Source organism: Pelophylax lessonae (genome assembly GCF_965119305.1).
Source record: "Pelophylax lessonae genome assembly, chromosome: 2".
NCBI lineage: Eukaryota > Metazoa > Chordata > Amphibia > Anura > Ranidae > Pelophylax > Pelophylax lessonae.
In genome coordinates, this window is record NC_138769.1 from 725857329 (window position 1) to 725875069 (window position 17741).

General features: G+C 45.0%; 1 protein-coding gene across 1 annotated transcript; it reads left to right on the forward strand.

Moving 5' to 3' along the window:
* Positions 1-12322: 12322 nt before the first annotated feature.
* LOC309548296 (olfactory receptor 6Y1-like) lies at positions 12323-13285 on the forward strand (the record flags this gene model as incomplete). The annotated part of the gene is made up of 1 exon (XM_082248235.1): positions 12323-13285. The coding sequence occupies one exon, from the start codon at positions 12323-12325 to the stop codon at positions 13283-13285; it is 963 nt and encodes a 320-aa protein (XP_082104361.1).
* Positions 13286-17741: the final 4456 nt, after the last annotated feature.

Sequence of the window (17741 nt, forward strand, 5' to 3'; positions counted from 1 at the left end):
GCACACAGTGTTGGGGCAAGGGTCCATCTGACCACTGATACCTGGTCTGAAAAGCACGGTCAGGGCAGGTATATCACTTACACTGCGCATTGGGTAAACCTGCTGGCGGCTGCCAAGCATGGAATTCGTGGCTCTGCAGAGGAGTTGGTGACACCGCCACGACTTGCAGGCAGGCCTGCTGCCACCTCCTCTACTCCTCCTACTTCATCCTCTTTGCTTACCTCCTCGGCTGAGTCCTCTTCTGCTGTTGCATCTTGCTCCACACCAACTGCACCCCCCCAGCTCCCCAGGGGCTATTCCATATGACGGATACGACAGTGTCACGCCGTCTTGGGGTTGACTTGCCTGAAAGCAGAGAGTCACACCGGACCAGCACTACTGTCCGCCCTGAACGCACAGGTGGATCAGTGGCTGACCCCGCACCAACTGGAGATCTGCAAAGTGGTGTGTGACAACGGAAGCAATTTGTTGGCGGCATTGAATTTGGGCAAGTTGACACATGTGCCGTGCATGGCACATGTGTTGAATCTGATCGTACAACGCTTTGTGCATAAGTACCCAGGCTTACAGGACGTCCTCAAGCAGGCCAGGAAGGTGTGTGGCCATTTCAGGTGTTCCTACATGGCCATGGCGCACTTTTCAGATATTCAGCGGCGAAACAACATGCCAGTGAGGCGCTTGATTTGCGAAAGCCCGAAACGTTGGAATTCAACACTCTTAATGTTCGACCCCCTGCTCCAACAAGAAAAAGCCATCAACGAGTATTTGTATGACCGGGGTGCTAGGACAGCCTCTGCGGAGCTGGGTATTTTTTTGCCACGTTACTGGACGCTCATGCGCAATGCCTGTAGGCTCATGCGTCCTTTTGAGGAGGTGACAAACCTAGTCAGTCGCACCGAAGGCACCATCAGCGACATAATCCCATATGTTTTCTTCCTGGAGCGTGCCCTGCGAAGAGTGCTGGATCAGGCCGTAGATGAGCGTGAAGAGGAAGAGTTGTGGTCACCATCACCACCAGAAACAGCCTTACCATCGCTTGCTGGACCTGCGGCAACTGGAAGAGGAGTCTGAGGAAGAGGAGTCAGAGGAGGAATGTGGCTTTGAGGAGGAGGAACACCAACCACATGTAATGTTCTGGTACCTTTGGGTACCCTAATTACTCTTTCATAAGTGTATGCGCCCCACCATTCTCTTTTGGTAAGGTGCGCATACACCTTTAAGACTGATGCTGTCATCACTGAGCGCCGGACTGGATGGCTATTTAGATCGCCGGCTCTCACTCACATGTGTTCGTTCAAACTGCTTTGTGCCTTGATGCTAACCTGTCTTGAAGCTCTCATGCTTGCAAGCATACCTCGCTGTCGGAACCACGCTGCGCTGATCCCTGTATCCCGCTACCGGATCATCCGCTCTTGCCGAACCTCTCCTCTGCTACATTGCTATTAGTGATAAGTACCCCACAGGGGAAACCTCTATAACCTTCATACTAAAGCTTACACTATCTAGCTCTGCATACTAAGGACTATTACCACATCTGCATTATCTAAGATTGCTAGCTCTTGAGCCTACTACCACCTGTTCTTGCACTGGGTTGATCTCTCTTGTATGTCCACCTGCTACTCTGTCATCTGCTACCATACATGATTGCTAAACCTATCTGCATCCCATCTGCTACTATCTTACTTTCAAGAACATTTCCTTTCAAGTGTCTGTCATCTACCATCTCTACCCAACCTGTCTCTTCAGCCTATCATCACTGTGTTACTATATACATAAGTCACTCTGGGAAACATCTTATTGAGTGTGTGTATTTACTTGCTGAATTGAGATCATCCACACGTGATGAGTCGTTGGGATTGGTGTCTCAGCGTTTCTCTACATGACTACTGAAGTGGAATATTTCTGCAGCTGAAAATCCACATCATACATAAAACGCAGGAGCGTTACAGATTGAACGAACTTCAAATGGATTCAGCAGAAATAACCACCCAGATGACACAATTAAAACAGCAAGTAACTGCGTTAATACACGCACTTGCTGAATTAAAAGAGGACAATCAGGCTCTGTCGCAGCAGGTAATTAGACTGACACAACTTACCACTGCTCAGTCCCCTGAACCCAAAATAAATCCTCCTTTGGTATTTACAGGCGATCGCAAAAAATTTCACGAATTTAAAAACGCATGTGAGTTACTTTTCTTGCTAAAACCCCGTACCTACCTTACTGATCACATTAAGGTTTGTACTATTATTTCTTACCTAACAGGCGATCCTCGGGCCTGGGCAGACTCTCTTTTTGAGAAAAGCGACCAGCTTCTCAACTCCTATGCCTTGTTCCTAGCAGAACTCACTAGCCTATATGATGATCCCAATAGGCAGAGTACTGCCGATCTTCAATTAAGATCCTTGAAGCAAGGTAGGAGACCTGTAGAAGACTTTGTCGCAGAATTCAAGAGATGGACCCTTGATTCAGAATGGAATGATGCATCTCTGAAATCCCAATTTAGGCTTGGCCTATCAGAGGCCGTTAAAGACGAGCTCGCCCGAGCGGATCTGCCAAAAACCCTGGATGCATTGATACAACTCAGTATCACCATAGATAGAAGACTACGAGAAAGAAAGGCTGAGAAAATGGGAATGCCATTATCCAGTTCTTCTCGGATTTCGGCCGTTGACCCCGTTCCTATGGAGGTAGGAACCATACGCCCACCTCTATCAACTATGGAAAGAGCCAAAAGACGATCTGGTAATCTCTGCTTGTACTGTGCATCCCCGGATCACAAGATAAACGTCTGTCCCCTAGTCTACAAAAAGAAGGGTGAGTGTTCACATGTCCTCCTTGGGGGATTGACAACTTCAATCACTAACCCTTACCTTTCTGTTTGCTTAACATTACAGTGGGACCAGAACAGGATTACTACTAAGGCCATGATTGACACAGGATCTTGTGGAAATTATATTGACATACGTTTTGCTGCTTTAAATAAAGTTCCTATTATTTCTAAACTTAAACCTGTCTCAGTGAGTCTTATTAACGGTGTTCCTTTATCCTCTGGTCCGATCACTGATCAGACACAGGCACTCCTAGTCACTACTAACGGGTCTCATATGGAGACCACTACCTTCGATCTAATACCTTCACCCCACTTTCCCATTGTGTTGGGACTTCCCTGGTTGCACACACATCAACCAACCATAGATTGGAAGGAACGGACCCTGGCCTTCCTCTCTTGCTATTGCGAGGGTACGTGTAACCTCCCGTCTTTCGGGAAGATCCTGTCTGTGGTGACAGATGAGATTGCACCACTATGTTATCAGGATCTCTCTGAGGTTTTTCTTGAGCAAAATGCTCAAGCACTACCTCCCCATCGAGACTATGATTGTAGCATTGATCTACTCCCAAATAGCAAATTGCCGTTCGGTCATGTTTATCCTCTTTCACAGGATGAACTTTCCCATCTCAAAGACTATTTGGATGAGAATTTGAAGAAAGTTTTTATTAGACCTTCCACTTCTTCCACAGCAGCAGGACTCTTTTTTGTCCGCAATAAGGACTCAAGTCTCAGGCCTATCATCGACTATAGGCAATTGAATGCTATTACAATAAAAGATCGCTATCCTCTACCGCTTATCCCTCAGCTCATTGGACCTGAAAGGAGCATACAATCTCATTCGAATCCGTGATGGACACGAGTGGAAGACTGCATTCAGAACCAGATATGGATTGTTCGAATATCTTGTAATGCCATTCGGGCTATGCAACGCCCCTGCAGTTTTTCAACGATTTATAAACGATATTTTCAGAGACTTACTAGATGTCTGTGTTGTGGTATATCTGGACGATATACTTATATATTCACGATCCCTGTCTGAACACATAAGACATGTAAGACTAGTATTATCGAGATTGCTTGCACACAACCTTTATGTGAAACTGAAAAAATGCTTGTTTCATAAAGAAGAGGTACTGTTTCTAGGCTACATCATATCCAAAACAGGAATCGAGATGGACATGAGTAAGATATCCTGCATTCAGGATTGGCCTACACCAACCACACGCAAGGCGCTACAGCGATTCCTTGGATTTTCGAATTTCTACAGGAAGTTCATCAGAAACTTCTCTGCCATTGTGAGACCCCTCACACAGCTCACTAGCATTAAAAAACCATTCAAATGGTCAGATGAAGCAAATAAAGCTTTTCACCTGTTAAAGACAAGGTTTACTTCTGCTCCCATACTACGCCATCCAGACCCATCCCTCCAATACATTCTGGAAGTAGATGCATCAAACATGGCAGTAGGAGCAATACTCTCCCAACGACCAACTCACACTTCACCACTTCATCCAGTCGCCTTTTTTTCTAAATCCCTAAGCAGTCCAGAGATAAATTACCCCGTGGGTGAAAAGGAACTGCTTGCTATAAAATTGGCTCTGGAGAATTGGCGACATCTACTAGAAGGCGCCCAATTACCAATACTTATATACACGGACCATAAAAATCTCCAATATCTTCAGACTAACAAAACTCTCTCTCACCGACAGGTACGATGGTCACTATTCTTTCTAAGGTTTAACTTCCTAGTGACCTACACACCTGCAGATAAGAACAAAAAGGCGGTTGCACTATCACGACTAACTGAAGAAAACTATTTCGAAATCCCTTCCGTTCCTATAATACCTCACAAACGCATTATTGGAGTTGTCCGTTCCTTGAAGGAAGAGGTTTTGCATGGTATAAGTTTGGATTCACCCCCACCACAACTAAATACTGATGCAGAAGGCTTCCTCTACTACAACGACAAACTTTACATACCACCTACCATACGCACCAAGATCTTGGAATTATCGCATGATGTGCCTATGGCAGGACATATGGGTATGACAAAGACTCTTAATCTGATTACCAGGCAATTCTGGTGGCCTGACATGAAAACATCTATACAAAAATTCGTCTCTTCATGCAATGTCTGTGCCAGGTCCAAAATTGACACTACGAGACCATCCGGTCTACTATGCAGTCTACCAATACCCCAAACTCCATGGGAAGTTGTGTCCTTGGACTTTATAGTGGAATTGCCTCCTTCCAAAGGATTTAATACCATCTTAGTGTCAGTGGACCATCTGACAAAAATGGCACATTTCATTGCTATTCGCAGACTACCTTCGTCCAAACAAACGGCAGAACTCCTGATGAAACATGTCTTTAAGTTACATGGTATCCCAAAAACTCTTCTGTCTGACCGTGGATCACAATTTATTTCCAAGTTCTGGCAAGAACTATGTCACATACTACGGATCGAGCGGAAGCTCACTTCTCCTTACCATCCGCAGACCAACGGACAGACTGAAAGAGTCAACCAATGCATCGAGCAATATTTACGTTGTTACACTTCTTACCAACAGGATGATTGGATGGATCTTCTCCCTCTGGCAGAATTTGCCTACAACAACGCAACCCACAGTACGACCAAGCAGAGTCCGTTCTACTTGAACTATGGGTTTCATCCCTCTATTCTTCCACCACGCATCCTTCCTTCAAATAACCCAGTAGCCTCAGACTATCTTACCCAAATAAAGGACTCTCTGGGTTTGCTTAATACTACCATTGCACACGCTCATAGTCAACAAAAGAAGTACTATGATCTTCACAGAAGACCTTCTCCTCAGTACGCTATCGGGGACCTCGTTTGGCTCTCAACAAAATATTTAAGACTGAAAATCCCTAGCAAAAAGCTTGGACCTCTGTTTTTGGGACCTTTCACAATCAAGAAACTTATTGGAAAAGCTGCAGTACAGCTTACATTGCCAATAGACCTCAAAATACATCCCATTTTCCATGTGTCGCTACTGAAGCCCCATGTTCCTGACCAAGGAATAAGGCCTACTATCCCACCTCCTCCTCCTGTACAAGTTGAAGGTGGAGAAGAATATGAGATAAAAGAGATTCTGGATTCTCGTATCCACAGAGGAAGACTTCAGTACTTGGTTCGATGGAAGAACTATGGGCCCCAAGACTGGATAAAAACACCTCTGACATACATGCCTCTAGATTAATCCGCAATTTTCATGCGAAGTACCCAGACAAACCAGCTCCAGAGGCCTTCAGGAGCCGGCCTTAAGGGGGGTACTGTAATGTTCTGGTACCTTTGGGTACCCTAATTACTCTTTCATAAGTGTATGCGCCCCACCATTCTCTTTTGGTAAGGTGCGCATACACCTTTAAGACTGATGCTGTCATCACTGAGCGCCGGACTGGATGGCTATTTAGATCGCCGGCTCTCACTCACATGTGTTCGTTCAAACTGCTTTGTGCCTTAAAGCTAACCTGTCTTGAAGCTCTCATGCTTGCAAGCATACCTCGCTGTCGGAACCACGCTGCGCTGATCCCTGTATCCCGCTACCGGATCATCCGCTCTTGCCGAACCTCTCCTCTGCTACATTGCTATTAGTGATAAGTACCCCACAGGGGAAACCTCTATAACCTTCATACTAAAGCTTACACTATCTAGCTCTGCATACTAAGGACTATTACCACATCTGCATTATCTAAGATTGCTAGCTCTTGAGCCTACTACCACCTGTTCTTGCACTGGGTTGATCTCTCTTGTATGTCCACCTGCTACTCTGTCATCTGCTACCATACATGATTGCTAAACCTATCTGCATCCCATCTGCTACTATCTTACTTTCAAGAACATTTCCTTTCAAGTGTCTGTCATCTACCATCTCTACCCAACCTGTCTCTTCAGCCTATCATCACTGTGTTACTATATACATAAGTCACTCTAGGAAACATCTTATTGAGTGTGTGTATTTACTTGCTGAATTGAGATCATCCACACATGATGAGTCATTGGGAGTTGGGATTGGTGTCTCAGCGTTTCTCTACATGACTACTGAAGTGGAATATTTCTGCAGCTGAAAATCCACATCATACATAAAACGCAGGAGCGTTACACCACAGCACGCATCCCAGGGTTCTCGTTGTCACCTATCTGGTACCCGTGGTGTTGTACGTGGCTGGGGTAAGAACAGACCTTCAATGAGATCAGTGAAGACGAGGAATTGGACATGAGTAGCTCGGCATCCAACCTTGTGCAAATGGGGTCTTTCATGCTGTCATGCCTTTTGAGGGACCCTCATATAAAAAGGCTGAAGGAGAACGACCTGTACTGGGTGGCCACGCTACTAGACCCCCGGTATAAGCAGAAAGTGTCTGATATGTTACCGAATTACCGGCAGTCGCAAAGGATGCAGCAGTTACAAAACAAGTTAAAAGTATGCTTTACACAGCATATAAGGGTGATGTCACAGCACAACGGGAATCCAACAGGGGAAGAGGTGAAAGTAATCCTCCTCCTACCACGACCACGCCGGCAAGGACAGGACGCTTTACAGACGTGTTGTTGATGGAGGACATGCGGAGCTTTTTAAGTCCTACGCATCGCCACAGCCCTTCGGGGTCCACCCTCAGAGAACGACTCGACCGACAGGTAGCAGACTACCTTGCCTTAACTGCAGATATCGACACTCTGAGGAGCAGACTACTGGGTGTGCAGGCTTGACCTGTGGCCTAAGCTATCCCAATTTGGGATAGAACTTCTGGCCTGCCCCGCTTCAAGTGTCCTGTCAGAAAGGACCTTCAGCGCAGTAGGAGGTATTGTCACTGAGAAGAGAAGTCGCCTAGGTCAAAAAAGTCTAGATTACCTCACCTTTTATTAAGATGAATGAGGCATGGATCCCGAAGGGACTGACAGTGGGGGATGCATTTGACTAAAAAAGGCCTGATGAGATGCCTTGGGCTAAAAATGGTCCACACGCTGCTGTATTTAATCTCTGCATGTCGGATGACCTACGTGACTTCTCCGCCACCAACTACGGTTCAAGCCGCAATGTTTTAGTGCACTTTCTGCCTGGAAAACCTCAATTTTTCCGGCCACTGCTACAGCAGCGGCTGCAACAATACCTGCTTTTTCAGGCATGTGTACATGCCTAATTTTTCTGGCCTCTGGTGCTACACTGTGGCTGCAAAAAACAAAACACAAAAAAAAGGCACATACATGTGTCAATTCCCCTTCATGATCGTTGCCTTGTTGTGGTGAAGGGGCTTGCGTATCACAATGAAGCGATCGCCTCTAGGAGAGTGTTGGCAATGTTGACACACCCCAGATGATAAGGTCGTTGCTTCATTGTGAACAGACCAAAAGCGATCCGCTGGATAATTTTTCATAGAAAAAACATTAATTTTCTTTATGATCATCTTGGGTGATCATTAAAGCCTACTAGGCCAACAATGGGCCCACACTGCAGAATCATTGTTTTCTGGGTCACTTAATTGTCACTGAACTACCTCAGCACGACCATAGGCTTTGAAAAACCGCCATCGCCTGCAATCTCCCAAACGTGCGCATGAGCACAGTCATCACTACAGCAAGATTGACGTATAGAGGAATAAAATTTATGTCATGAGTGTGTCAACTATTGACAACTCTTTGCGGTTGTCTAAAATCTATTCGATACACGTCCCCTGATAGGGGACGTAACAGGGATTAAGCTGATAAGAATAGTACTACTTAACACACCACTCGTATAGGATGGCACAGTAAATTGCACGGCGCACGGGCAGTGCCCAAAATTGGAAGTAAGAGGACAGACCAACCATCTTTTGCCATCTCCCGGTTCTTAAAATCTATTCCATACAATGGCCCCTGATAGGGGACGTAACGTAACCGGGATTAAACTAATAAGAACAGATTTTTTTAATTTAAAAAAAAGAGGACAGCCTCTGCGGAGCTGGGTATTTTTTGGCCGCGTTACTGAATGCTCATGCACAATGGCTGTAGGCTCATGCGTCCTTTTGCAGAGGTGACAAACCTGGTCAGTCAAACCCAAGGCAACATCATCGACCTCATCCCATATGCGTTTTTTCTGGAGTGTGCCCTGTGAAGAGTGCTGGATCAGGCCGTAGATGAGCATGAAGAGGAAGAGTTGTGGTCCCCATCACCACTAGAAGCAGCCTTGTCATTGTCAATTGCTGAACCTGTGGCAACGCAGAGAGAGGAGTCTGAAGAAGAGAAGTCAGAGGAGGAAGGTGGCTTTGAGGAGGTGGTAGACCAACCACAGCAGGCGTCCCAGGGGGCTTGTTGTCACCTTTCGGGGACCCTTGGTGTTGTACGTGGCTGGGTGGAGGAAGAGACCTTCAATGACGTCAGTGAGGACAAGGAACAGGACATCGCTAGCTTGGTATCCAACCTTGTGCAAATGGGGAGTTTGCGGTTGTGCAAATGGACTGACTGACTGTTAAATGGGTGTCAGGTCACCTGTGGCCAGGTGACAACTGCACCCTGTTGGAGGCAGGGGCGCAGCGCAAGGTAGTGAACCCCATAGCAGACTGCTGCGGATGGACCGGAACGTGAGCCCAAGATTCCCCAGGGCACGAAGTCTAAGACCCAGCAGGTGTTCACCAGAGCCTCTAGTGGTGAGGATGGACTTGGCTGCAGCTGGGCCCAGGTCGCGGCCCCTGGGGTCCTCCAGGTCACGCTCCATAGGGAGAGAAGGGAAGCAGCTACTCAGGACACACGGAATGGTGATGGGTAAGCCAAGGTCGGGGTAACAGGCAGAAAAGGGTAACCACAGGACAGGCCAAAGGTCAGGGTAACAGGCAAACAGGAATAGTCAGAGACAAGCCAAAGTCGGTACACAGAACAGTAGATCAAGCACACAGGAAACAGGAAACTAGCACTGTTGAACAGCAAAGCAGACCTGCAGTGCACTGGTTAATATAGACTTCCTGGAATGGCCTGGGGTGGAGCCAAACAGGGAAGAGAGATGATAGAAGCAGCCAGAAGGAAGAGTCTGGCCCTTAATGCAGACATGAGGAACAGGTAAACTACCAGACATTATTGCATGTCCATGACAATGGGGAGTTTGGCCTGTCAGAGTTTGGTCTGTCACTGTGAAGCGGGCGTAACCCTTACACTACCTGATCGATACAACATCATACCTGATCGTATACACACACTGGATGTTTTAAAGCACATTATTCCAAACAATTTAGGAATGTTAGGTGATTTATGCCCTTTATGGATTAAAACCCGACTCTGAGTCAACTACGTAATTTTTCATGGGAGTTTTGCCATGGATCCCCCTCCGGCATGCCACAGTCCAGGTGTTAGTCCCCTTGAAACAACTTTTCCATCACTATTGTGGCCAGAAAGAGTCCCTGTGGGTTTTAAAATTCGCCTGCCTATTGAAGTCTATGGCGGTTCGCCCGTTCGCGAACATTAGCGGAGGTTTGCGTTCGCCGTTCGCGAACGGCAAATTTTAGATTTGCGACATCTCTAGCGCTGACTTGAGAAATAGAACAGGTCACACAATCAGTTACTTGCATTGATTTCCGGGTATCTGCCCTGGAACACTCTCAGGAATTGGTGGAATCCTGCCTTGCCCCATTAGAAGCCTCCCATCAGCTTCATCTCCAGCGGCTGCTTCCCCTGCGTCTCCTCCTCCCTCCTCCTCCTCCTTGGCCAATAGTATGGCCTCTCCTTTCAGCCAATTGGGAAATGGGTCTCAAGACTCGCTTCCTGATTGGCTGGGAGGAAAAACAGTGTGGCAATAGGGAATATTCATTCCCTATTGTCACACAACTGGGTGGGTTCAGGGGGCAATGCTCTGCGCCTCGAGCCCACCCTTTTTTGAAGCTTATTAGAGCCTCTGGCTCTAATCACATGCTTAAAAAAAAACCCTATTGGAATTTATGCATCCGGCGCCCTGCATGTAGATTAGGGGGCCGGACGCATGGATAGGGGGGGCGGCGCCCCTGCCCCCCCAATGCACCAGTCGCCACTGCTCCTAACTGTCCCTGATTTTGAGGAACTGTTCCTGATTTGGAAGAATTTCTCTCTGTCCCTCCTTCCTCCTCATTTGTCCCTCCTTTTGGTTTGATCTATATAGTTGTATATAAAATGTACTTTTTATCGTTTAAAACATGTTCCCCAGTACTAAACCTTTCATCCAATTTCTAAATTGCTGCATTTGTAAATTGTGACGAACGCCCATTTGCTGGGACATTCGTCACGGGTTACTGGAGGAGTGTGGAGGCCAGCCTCCTGCCCACGGACTACGGCCCTGCCTGGTAGGGGAGCTCGGCTCTGGTTGGGGGTGTATGCTGGGGGACCCTTGGAGTACTGTTACTTTGAATTCAAGTCCCTGTCACCCCAAGCAACACAGACTTTGGGCCTAAGCTGCATATTACCACAAAGGACTTCACACCATGAGAGACTAAACAGATGCTAATGACATAAGACTCAGCTATGGTATTTCCTGGGGGGATGTGAATTGACACTTAAGTTATAATAAGGTGTGTTGAAAATGGAGACGGGCAGTCTGAGAGCCTATGTCTTCTGCTTTCATCATTCTAGGAATGCGTATTTGGCTATGTTTTGGGCTTGTTGTTTGTTGAGTTAATTATGATAATGTTGCAGTCTCATTCACCTATTGTCTCTTTCCAGATGACCAAGGTATGCTAACTATGTTCTGTACGCAATTGCATTTTCATATAATAATGAAATCAAACACATGAGACTGTATATATTGGAAGTGAGTTGTTGAATAAAGTGTCTTTTGTTTTACCCTTCATCAAGCTTAGGCTGATGTTTAGGGGGAATTGAGGGGCCAGGTCACTGCATCACGTGAGATTCTGGAGACCTAAGACAGAAATACTTGGCCCAAATATTGGGGATCTGTTACATAAATGTTAACATTTTTTATTTTTTTTTTACATACATACCTGTAAAATCCATTTCTTGGAATACATCAGGGGACACATAGCAGGCTATAATAATTACTATCTGGGTTATGAGTCACCTATAGGTGAATGGACACTGGCAGATCAATCAAAGAGGAAGTCCTCCCCTAGTATTTATGCAGACTCCCAGCAGCCTTCAGGGCTCTGCTCCCTGGGATAGCCAGGGCTGCAAATAAACTCATGCTGCTATTTTCATTGCCCTACACCTATGTTCCAGAGGATTCTACAGTTCTCTAGGAAGCAGGGGGGCAGTCAAACCAGCAGCAGCTGAAACTCTGAAAAGACCTAACTAATCAAAATCAGCTGCACTGGTTACAGTGAGCACAACTAAATTTACACACGTACACAGATCCACTGAACACAGTGAGCCAGTACTAAATCCTAGCACCTATGTAGGAAGGTACTACATCTGCCTTTGCTTGAGGACTGAGCTTCTAGGGGAATATTTTTTTCTATTATGCCCAACGGGTGGTTAAACTAAGACAGTTTTTTTGATTTTAACAGATTGTAGCAAGATGGAGATCATAGCCAACGTCAGCACTAGATTTGTGCTCCTTGGACTGGTAGAGATGGAGATGCAAAAATATCTCTACTTCTCATTTTTTACAGTGATCTATCTATTTACTCTGATGATAAATAGCATCATTATACTGGTAGTGCTGAAGGAAAAGACCCTCCATGAACCTATGTATATTCTTATAGCCAGCCTGGTCTTCAACGAGATTTTTGGAAGCTCCTCATTCTTTCCAAAACTGATAGTTGACTTGATCACCTCCTCGAAGACGATTTCCCCTAGTGAGTGCCTGATCCAAACTCTATGCATTACCAGTTTTGCAATGTTTGAAATGAGCACTTTTACCGTTATGGCCTACGACCGTTATTTGGCAATATGTCAACCTCTTCAATATGCCACCTTGATGACCAATGACAAAGTCCTGAGGATTATTGCCACATGTTTGGTCACAACCTTCATGTTAGTTTTCATAACTGTTCTTATGGCATGGCATCTTCCTCTTTGTGGGAATAAAATAAACAGTATTTATTGTGACAACATGTCTCTCATCATCCTGTCTTGCCTGGATGCTTTAGTGAATAGAATTTATTCAGCTGTAGTAGTCTCTTCTTACTTTTCCATTACTATTTTGGTTACTGTCTTCTCCTACTTCAGGATATTTATTGTCTGCCTTCGAATCTCCAAAGAGTCCCGTCAGAAGGCCATCCACACTTTGGTGACGCATCTACTCAACTTTTCCATATTTTTGATGGGTGTTTTATTTGTTTTTTTGAGGTACAGATTAGAGGCAGTAAACCTTCCTCTTATAGTCCATGTTCTCCTCTCTGCGACTCCCTTTGTGTTTCCACCACTCCTTAACCCTCTGATATATGGAATTCGGACACAGGCCTTGAAAATAAAAGTTGTTCAATATTTGCAGAAACTAAATGAGGGGCCAAAATGGACAAACTTTCAGATGAAATGATCTCCCAAATTGTTCAAAATTGTTAAACATAAAGAAGTACACCGAAATAATGCACAGGATAATTACATGAAATGTTGTGCTGTAATGAGCAGATACTGGGAAAGTATAGGGGCTCATTTAGACTTGCGTTGGGGGATATTAAAAATACATGATTGAGACACATTTTTAGCATCCACCTTCCAGCCCCCCTTAAGACAGCAGATGGGGATGTTCACATGCCACCATCATGATGCTTTGCCGCACATCCATGACAAAAGTTATACATCATGTCACATTTGGGAGGTAGTACTCAGGGCCGGATACACATCTCAGGAGCCTACTGTATCGGCAGAAAATTCCGAAGAATTGCCCCTATAAACATACCCCTTCTACTGCCCCTATACCCATCTCTCCTCTCCACATACCCCTTCTACTGTCCCTATACCCACCTCTCCACATACCCCTTCTACTGCCCCTATACCCACCTCTCCACATACCCCTTCTACTGCCCCTATACCCACCTCCCCACATACCCCTTCTACTGCCCCTTTACCCACCTCTCCTCATACCCCTTCTACTGCTCTCTACCCACCTCTCCTCTCCACATACCCTTTCTACTGCCCCTGTACCCACCTCTCTCCATACACCTTCTACTTCCCTATACCCACCTCTCCCCATATCTCTTCTACTGCCCCTATACCCACCTCTCCAAATACCCCTTCTATTGCTCCTTTACCCACCTCTCCTCATACCCCTTCTACTGCCCCTGTACCCACCTCTCCACATATCCCTTCTACTGCCCCTATACCCACCTCTCCACATACCCCCTCTATGGCCCCTATACCCACCTCTCCACATACCCCTTTCACTGCCCTATACCCACCTCTCCTCATACCCCTTCTACTGCCCCTATACCCACCTCTCCTCATACCCCTTCTACTACCCCTACACCCACCTCTCTTCATACCCATTCTACTACCCTTATACCCACCTTTCCTGTCCACATATCCCCTCTACTACTCCTATACCACCCTCTCTACATACCCGTTCGACTACCCCTATACCCACCTCTCCTCTCACAGGCACCCTCCATAATCTCCTATTGTACAGTCCCATTTCTCCATTACACTCTTCTTCTCTCCAGGTTTCTCCACATTTAGTCCTCACACACTATTTCCTCCTTCTCACCTTCTCATTCATTGCTGGTAGCCCTATGCTCGCCCCCTCACATATTATGGTCACCTGCCCTCTCGTATTACAGCTGCCATTATAGTGTCTCCTCAGCTCCTCCATTCATATATGGTGTCCTGGGACTCTTCCTTCTTACACAGCCCTCCGCTTTCCCTCCCCTTCCTGACCGCCATCAGTATCCCTCCCCATTCTTTCCCTATCTCTGTCTCTCCCGCCACCCTTTATCACTACTGGTCTGGTCCCTGACCTCACTTCTCTCCCTATAGTATTGGATGGGAAGCCTGGAATCATTGGCCTGCACTGCAATTCCCCCTCCCCACCCAGGCTAATTTCGAGCCAGCAGCATGGTCGGTAAATTATGCGGTCAGACCAGCGCACTGATACCAGAGGGGTGACACCATCAGGGTCGTATTTTACGTATATATACTTGATGGCGTCACCCCTCTGGCGGGTCCACCGCACCCCCATAATGACGCCACTGGCAGATGCCCCTCTATGAAGGACAGAGACATGCCTACAGTACCTAATAAGAAATCTGGCCCTGGCACCACTGCCACCAAAATGCTGGTTCCTCTGGTGAGGAGGCATCATATTTTCATATATTTTTATTTTACCATCTTCAATTTTTATATCTACTATGCAAAGGGTACTGTTTTCCCAGTTCACCCCCCCCCCCCCTTTTCCTTTCCTCTTTTTCCATTTCTATTCCCCTCGCTAAGCTAACATTGATAGTGTAGTCTGTTTTTTATTCATAGCAAGTATTTATATCTGTTTTATTTTATAAATACATATATATAATCTTTGTTTAGAAGTAAAACATGTAACACATGATAAAGGATTCCCAGAGCACTATGGTTTGTCTAAAACAACAGCAGAACAGAAGTTTCCTGCCATCAGTCAAGATTTTTTTGATTGAAACTCTGGACCAAGCCACCTGATAAGGAAAGAGACATTACTCTGAGTGGAGTCACTGTTCTGACTCATTCACTTATATGTGTACATTTTGGCTTGGGTTATTGTGGTTTGTAAACATTTTTTTTTCAGACCAAAGCATGTTTTGAAATGTTATTTTTTTAATCCTGACTATAATAAAGAAAAAAAAACGACTCATTCTTAACTCTCCAGTTATCAGGATTGCGATCATAAATCACAAATATTACTCTAAGTTCAAGGATCTCATCTTTACTGGGTGCATACATGTATGTGTCAAGCAGAGGGCAGTCATGAGTCCAGGGTCATGCCCAAATTAGAATTGTATAATATAGTATAAGCTTTAAGCCTGCACCTGCCAATCCCTCAGTTTTCCTATGACAAACTGACCACACTAAGCAGGAGAGCTCATCATGGTCAGTTCTGTCGCTGTGCTGGGAGCTCAGCCTGCTCTCCTCCAACGATCCAATTTGCTCAAACATGCCCAGCCATTCACTGGGAAGCTCAGTGTACTGCTTCTTCTCCTTCCCCCCAGCTTTTATGCAGCTGAGAACAGAGGGGATGTGATCTCTTATAAAAAAAAAAAAGGAAAAAAGGTATTTAGAATGTTTTTTTATATCTATACACAAATGTTTTGCCTTTCATTTCTATTTTAAACTGAATGGGTTGTTTTACAAGGTGATCGTTTAAAATCACTTTAAGTCCCGACAGAAGCTTCCGAAACTTAAAATCACAATTTTTTGTAAAACACGGGCTTTTCCTAAAGTGTTTCCCCATGGGATGTTGAAGAGGAGATTAACCTGATGCTCATGCACCTAGAAAATCCACTGTGTCGCAAACAGCAGTTAAGATAAAGTGGGGGAAATAATTATTTGATCCCCTACAGATTTTGTAGATTTGCCCACTTACAAGGAAATTAAGGGTCTATAATTGTTATCATAGGTGTTTTTTAAACGATAGACAGAGACAGAATATCAACCAAAAATCCAAAAAAACACATGATACAAATGTTATAAGTTGAGTTGCAGTTCAGTGAGTAAAATAAGTATTTGATCCCCAAGCAAAACATGACTTAGTACTTGGAGAAACCCCTATTGGCAAGTACAGAGGTAATACATTTCTTGTAGTAGGTTACCGGGCTTGCACGCATCTCAGGAGGGATTTTGGTCCACTCTTCTTTACAGATCTTCTCTAAATCCTTAAGGTTTCTTGGCGGTCACTTGACAATTTGAAGTCAGCTCCCTACATACATTTTCTATAGGAGTAAGGGCTTGAGACTGGCTAGGCCACTCCATGACCTTAATGTGCTTCTTCTTGAGCCACTCCTTGGTTGCTTTGGCAGTATGTTTTGGGTCATTGTCATGGTGGAAGACCTATCCACGACCTATTTCAGTGTTCTGGCTGAAGGAAGAAGGTTCTCATCCAAGATTTTACCTTTAGCAAAGAAACAGCCTCAAAGCATCATGTTTTCATCTCTGTGCTTGGCTGTAGGGATGGTGTTCTTAGGGTCATAGTCAGCATTTTTCTTCCTCCAAACACGGTGAGTTGAGTTAATGCCAAAGAGCTCAATTTTGGTCTCATCTGAAACATAACTTTTTCCAAATCCTTTAGATGTTCATTGTCAAACTTCAGACGAGCCTGTACATGTGCCTTCTTGAGGAGGGGGACCTGGCGAGCACTAAAGGATTTCAATCCATGGCGGCGTAATAGTTACCAATGGTTTGTTTGGTGACTATTTATAGTGCATATTTATAGCACTGATTACTATAGAAATGTCACTGGTAACCCCAAAGTTGTCAAAAATGTCAGTCAAGGGTCCGATCTGTCCTCCGCAATGTCGTAGTCCCGCAAAAAAAATCGCAGATCGCCGCCATTACTCGTTAAAAAAAAAAAAAACACCAAAAATGACAGAAATCTTTCCCTTAGTTAGTAAACGCAATAACTTTTGCGCAAACCAATCAAAATAAGCTTATTGTGAATTTTTTTTTACCAAACATAGGTAGCAGAAAACCAATTGGCCAAAAATGTAAAAAAATTTTGATTTTTACATTTTTTTGGGGGGGAATTTCATATAAAAAAATGTGAAAAATATTGTTATTTTTTCAAAATTTACGCTCTGTTTTTGTTTATAGCGCAAAAATTAAAAATCGCACCGGTGATCAAATACCACCAAAAGAAAGCTCTGTTTGTGGGAAAAAAAGGACGTAAATTTTGTTTGGGTACGGTGTCGAACGCCTGCGCAATTGTCAGTTAAATTCGCACAGTGCCGAATCGCAAAAAGTTGCCCAGACGTAAGACAGCAAAATCCTTCGGTGGTAAAGTGGTTAAAGCTTTTTATCTGCTTCCACAAATAACC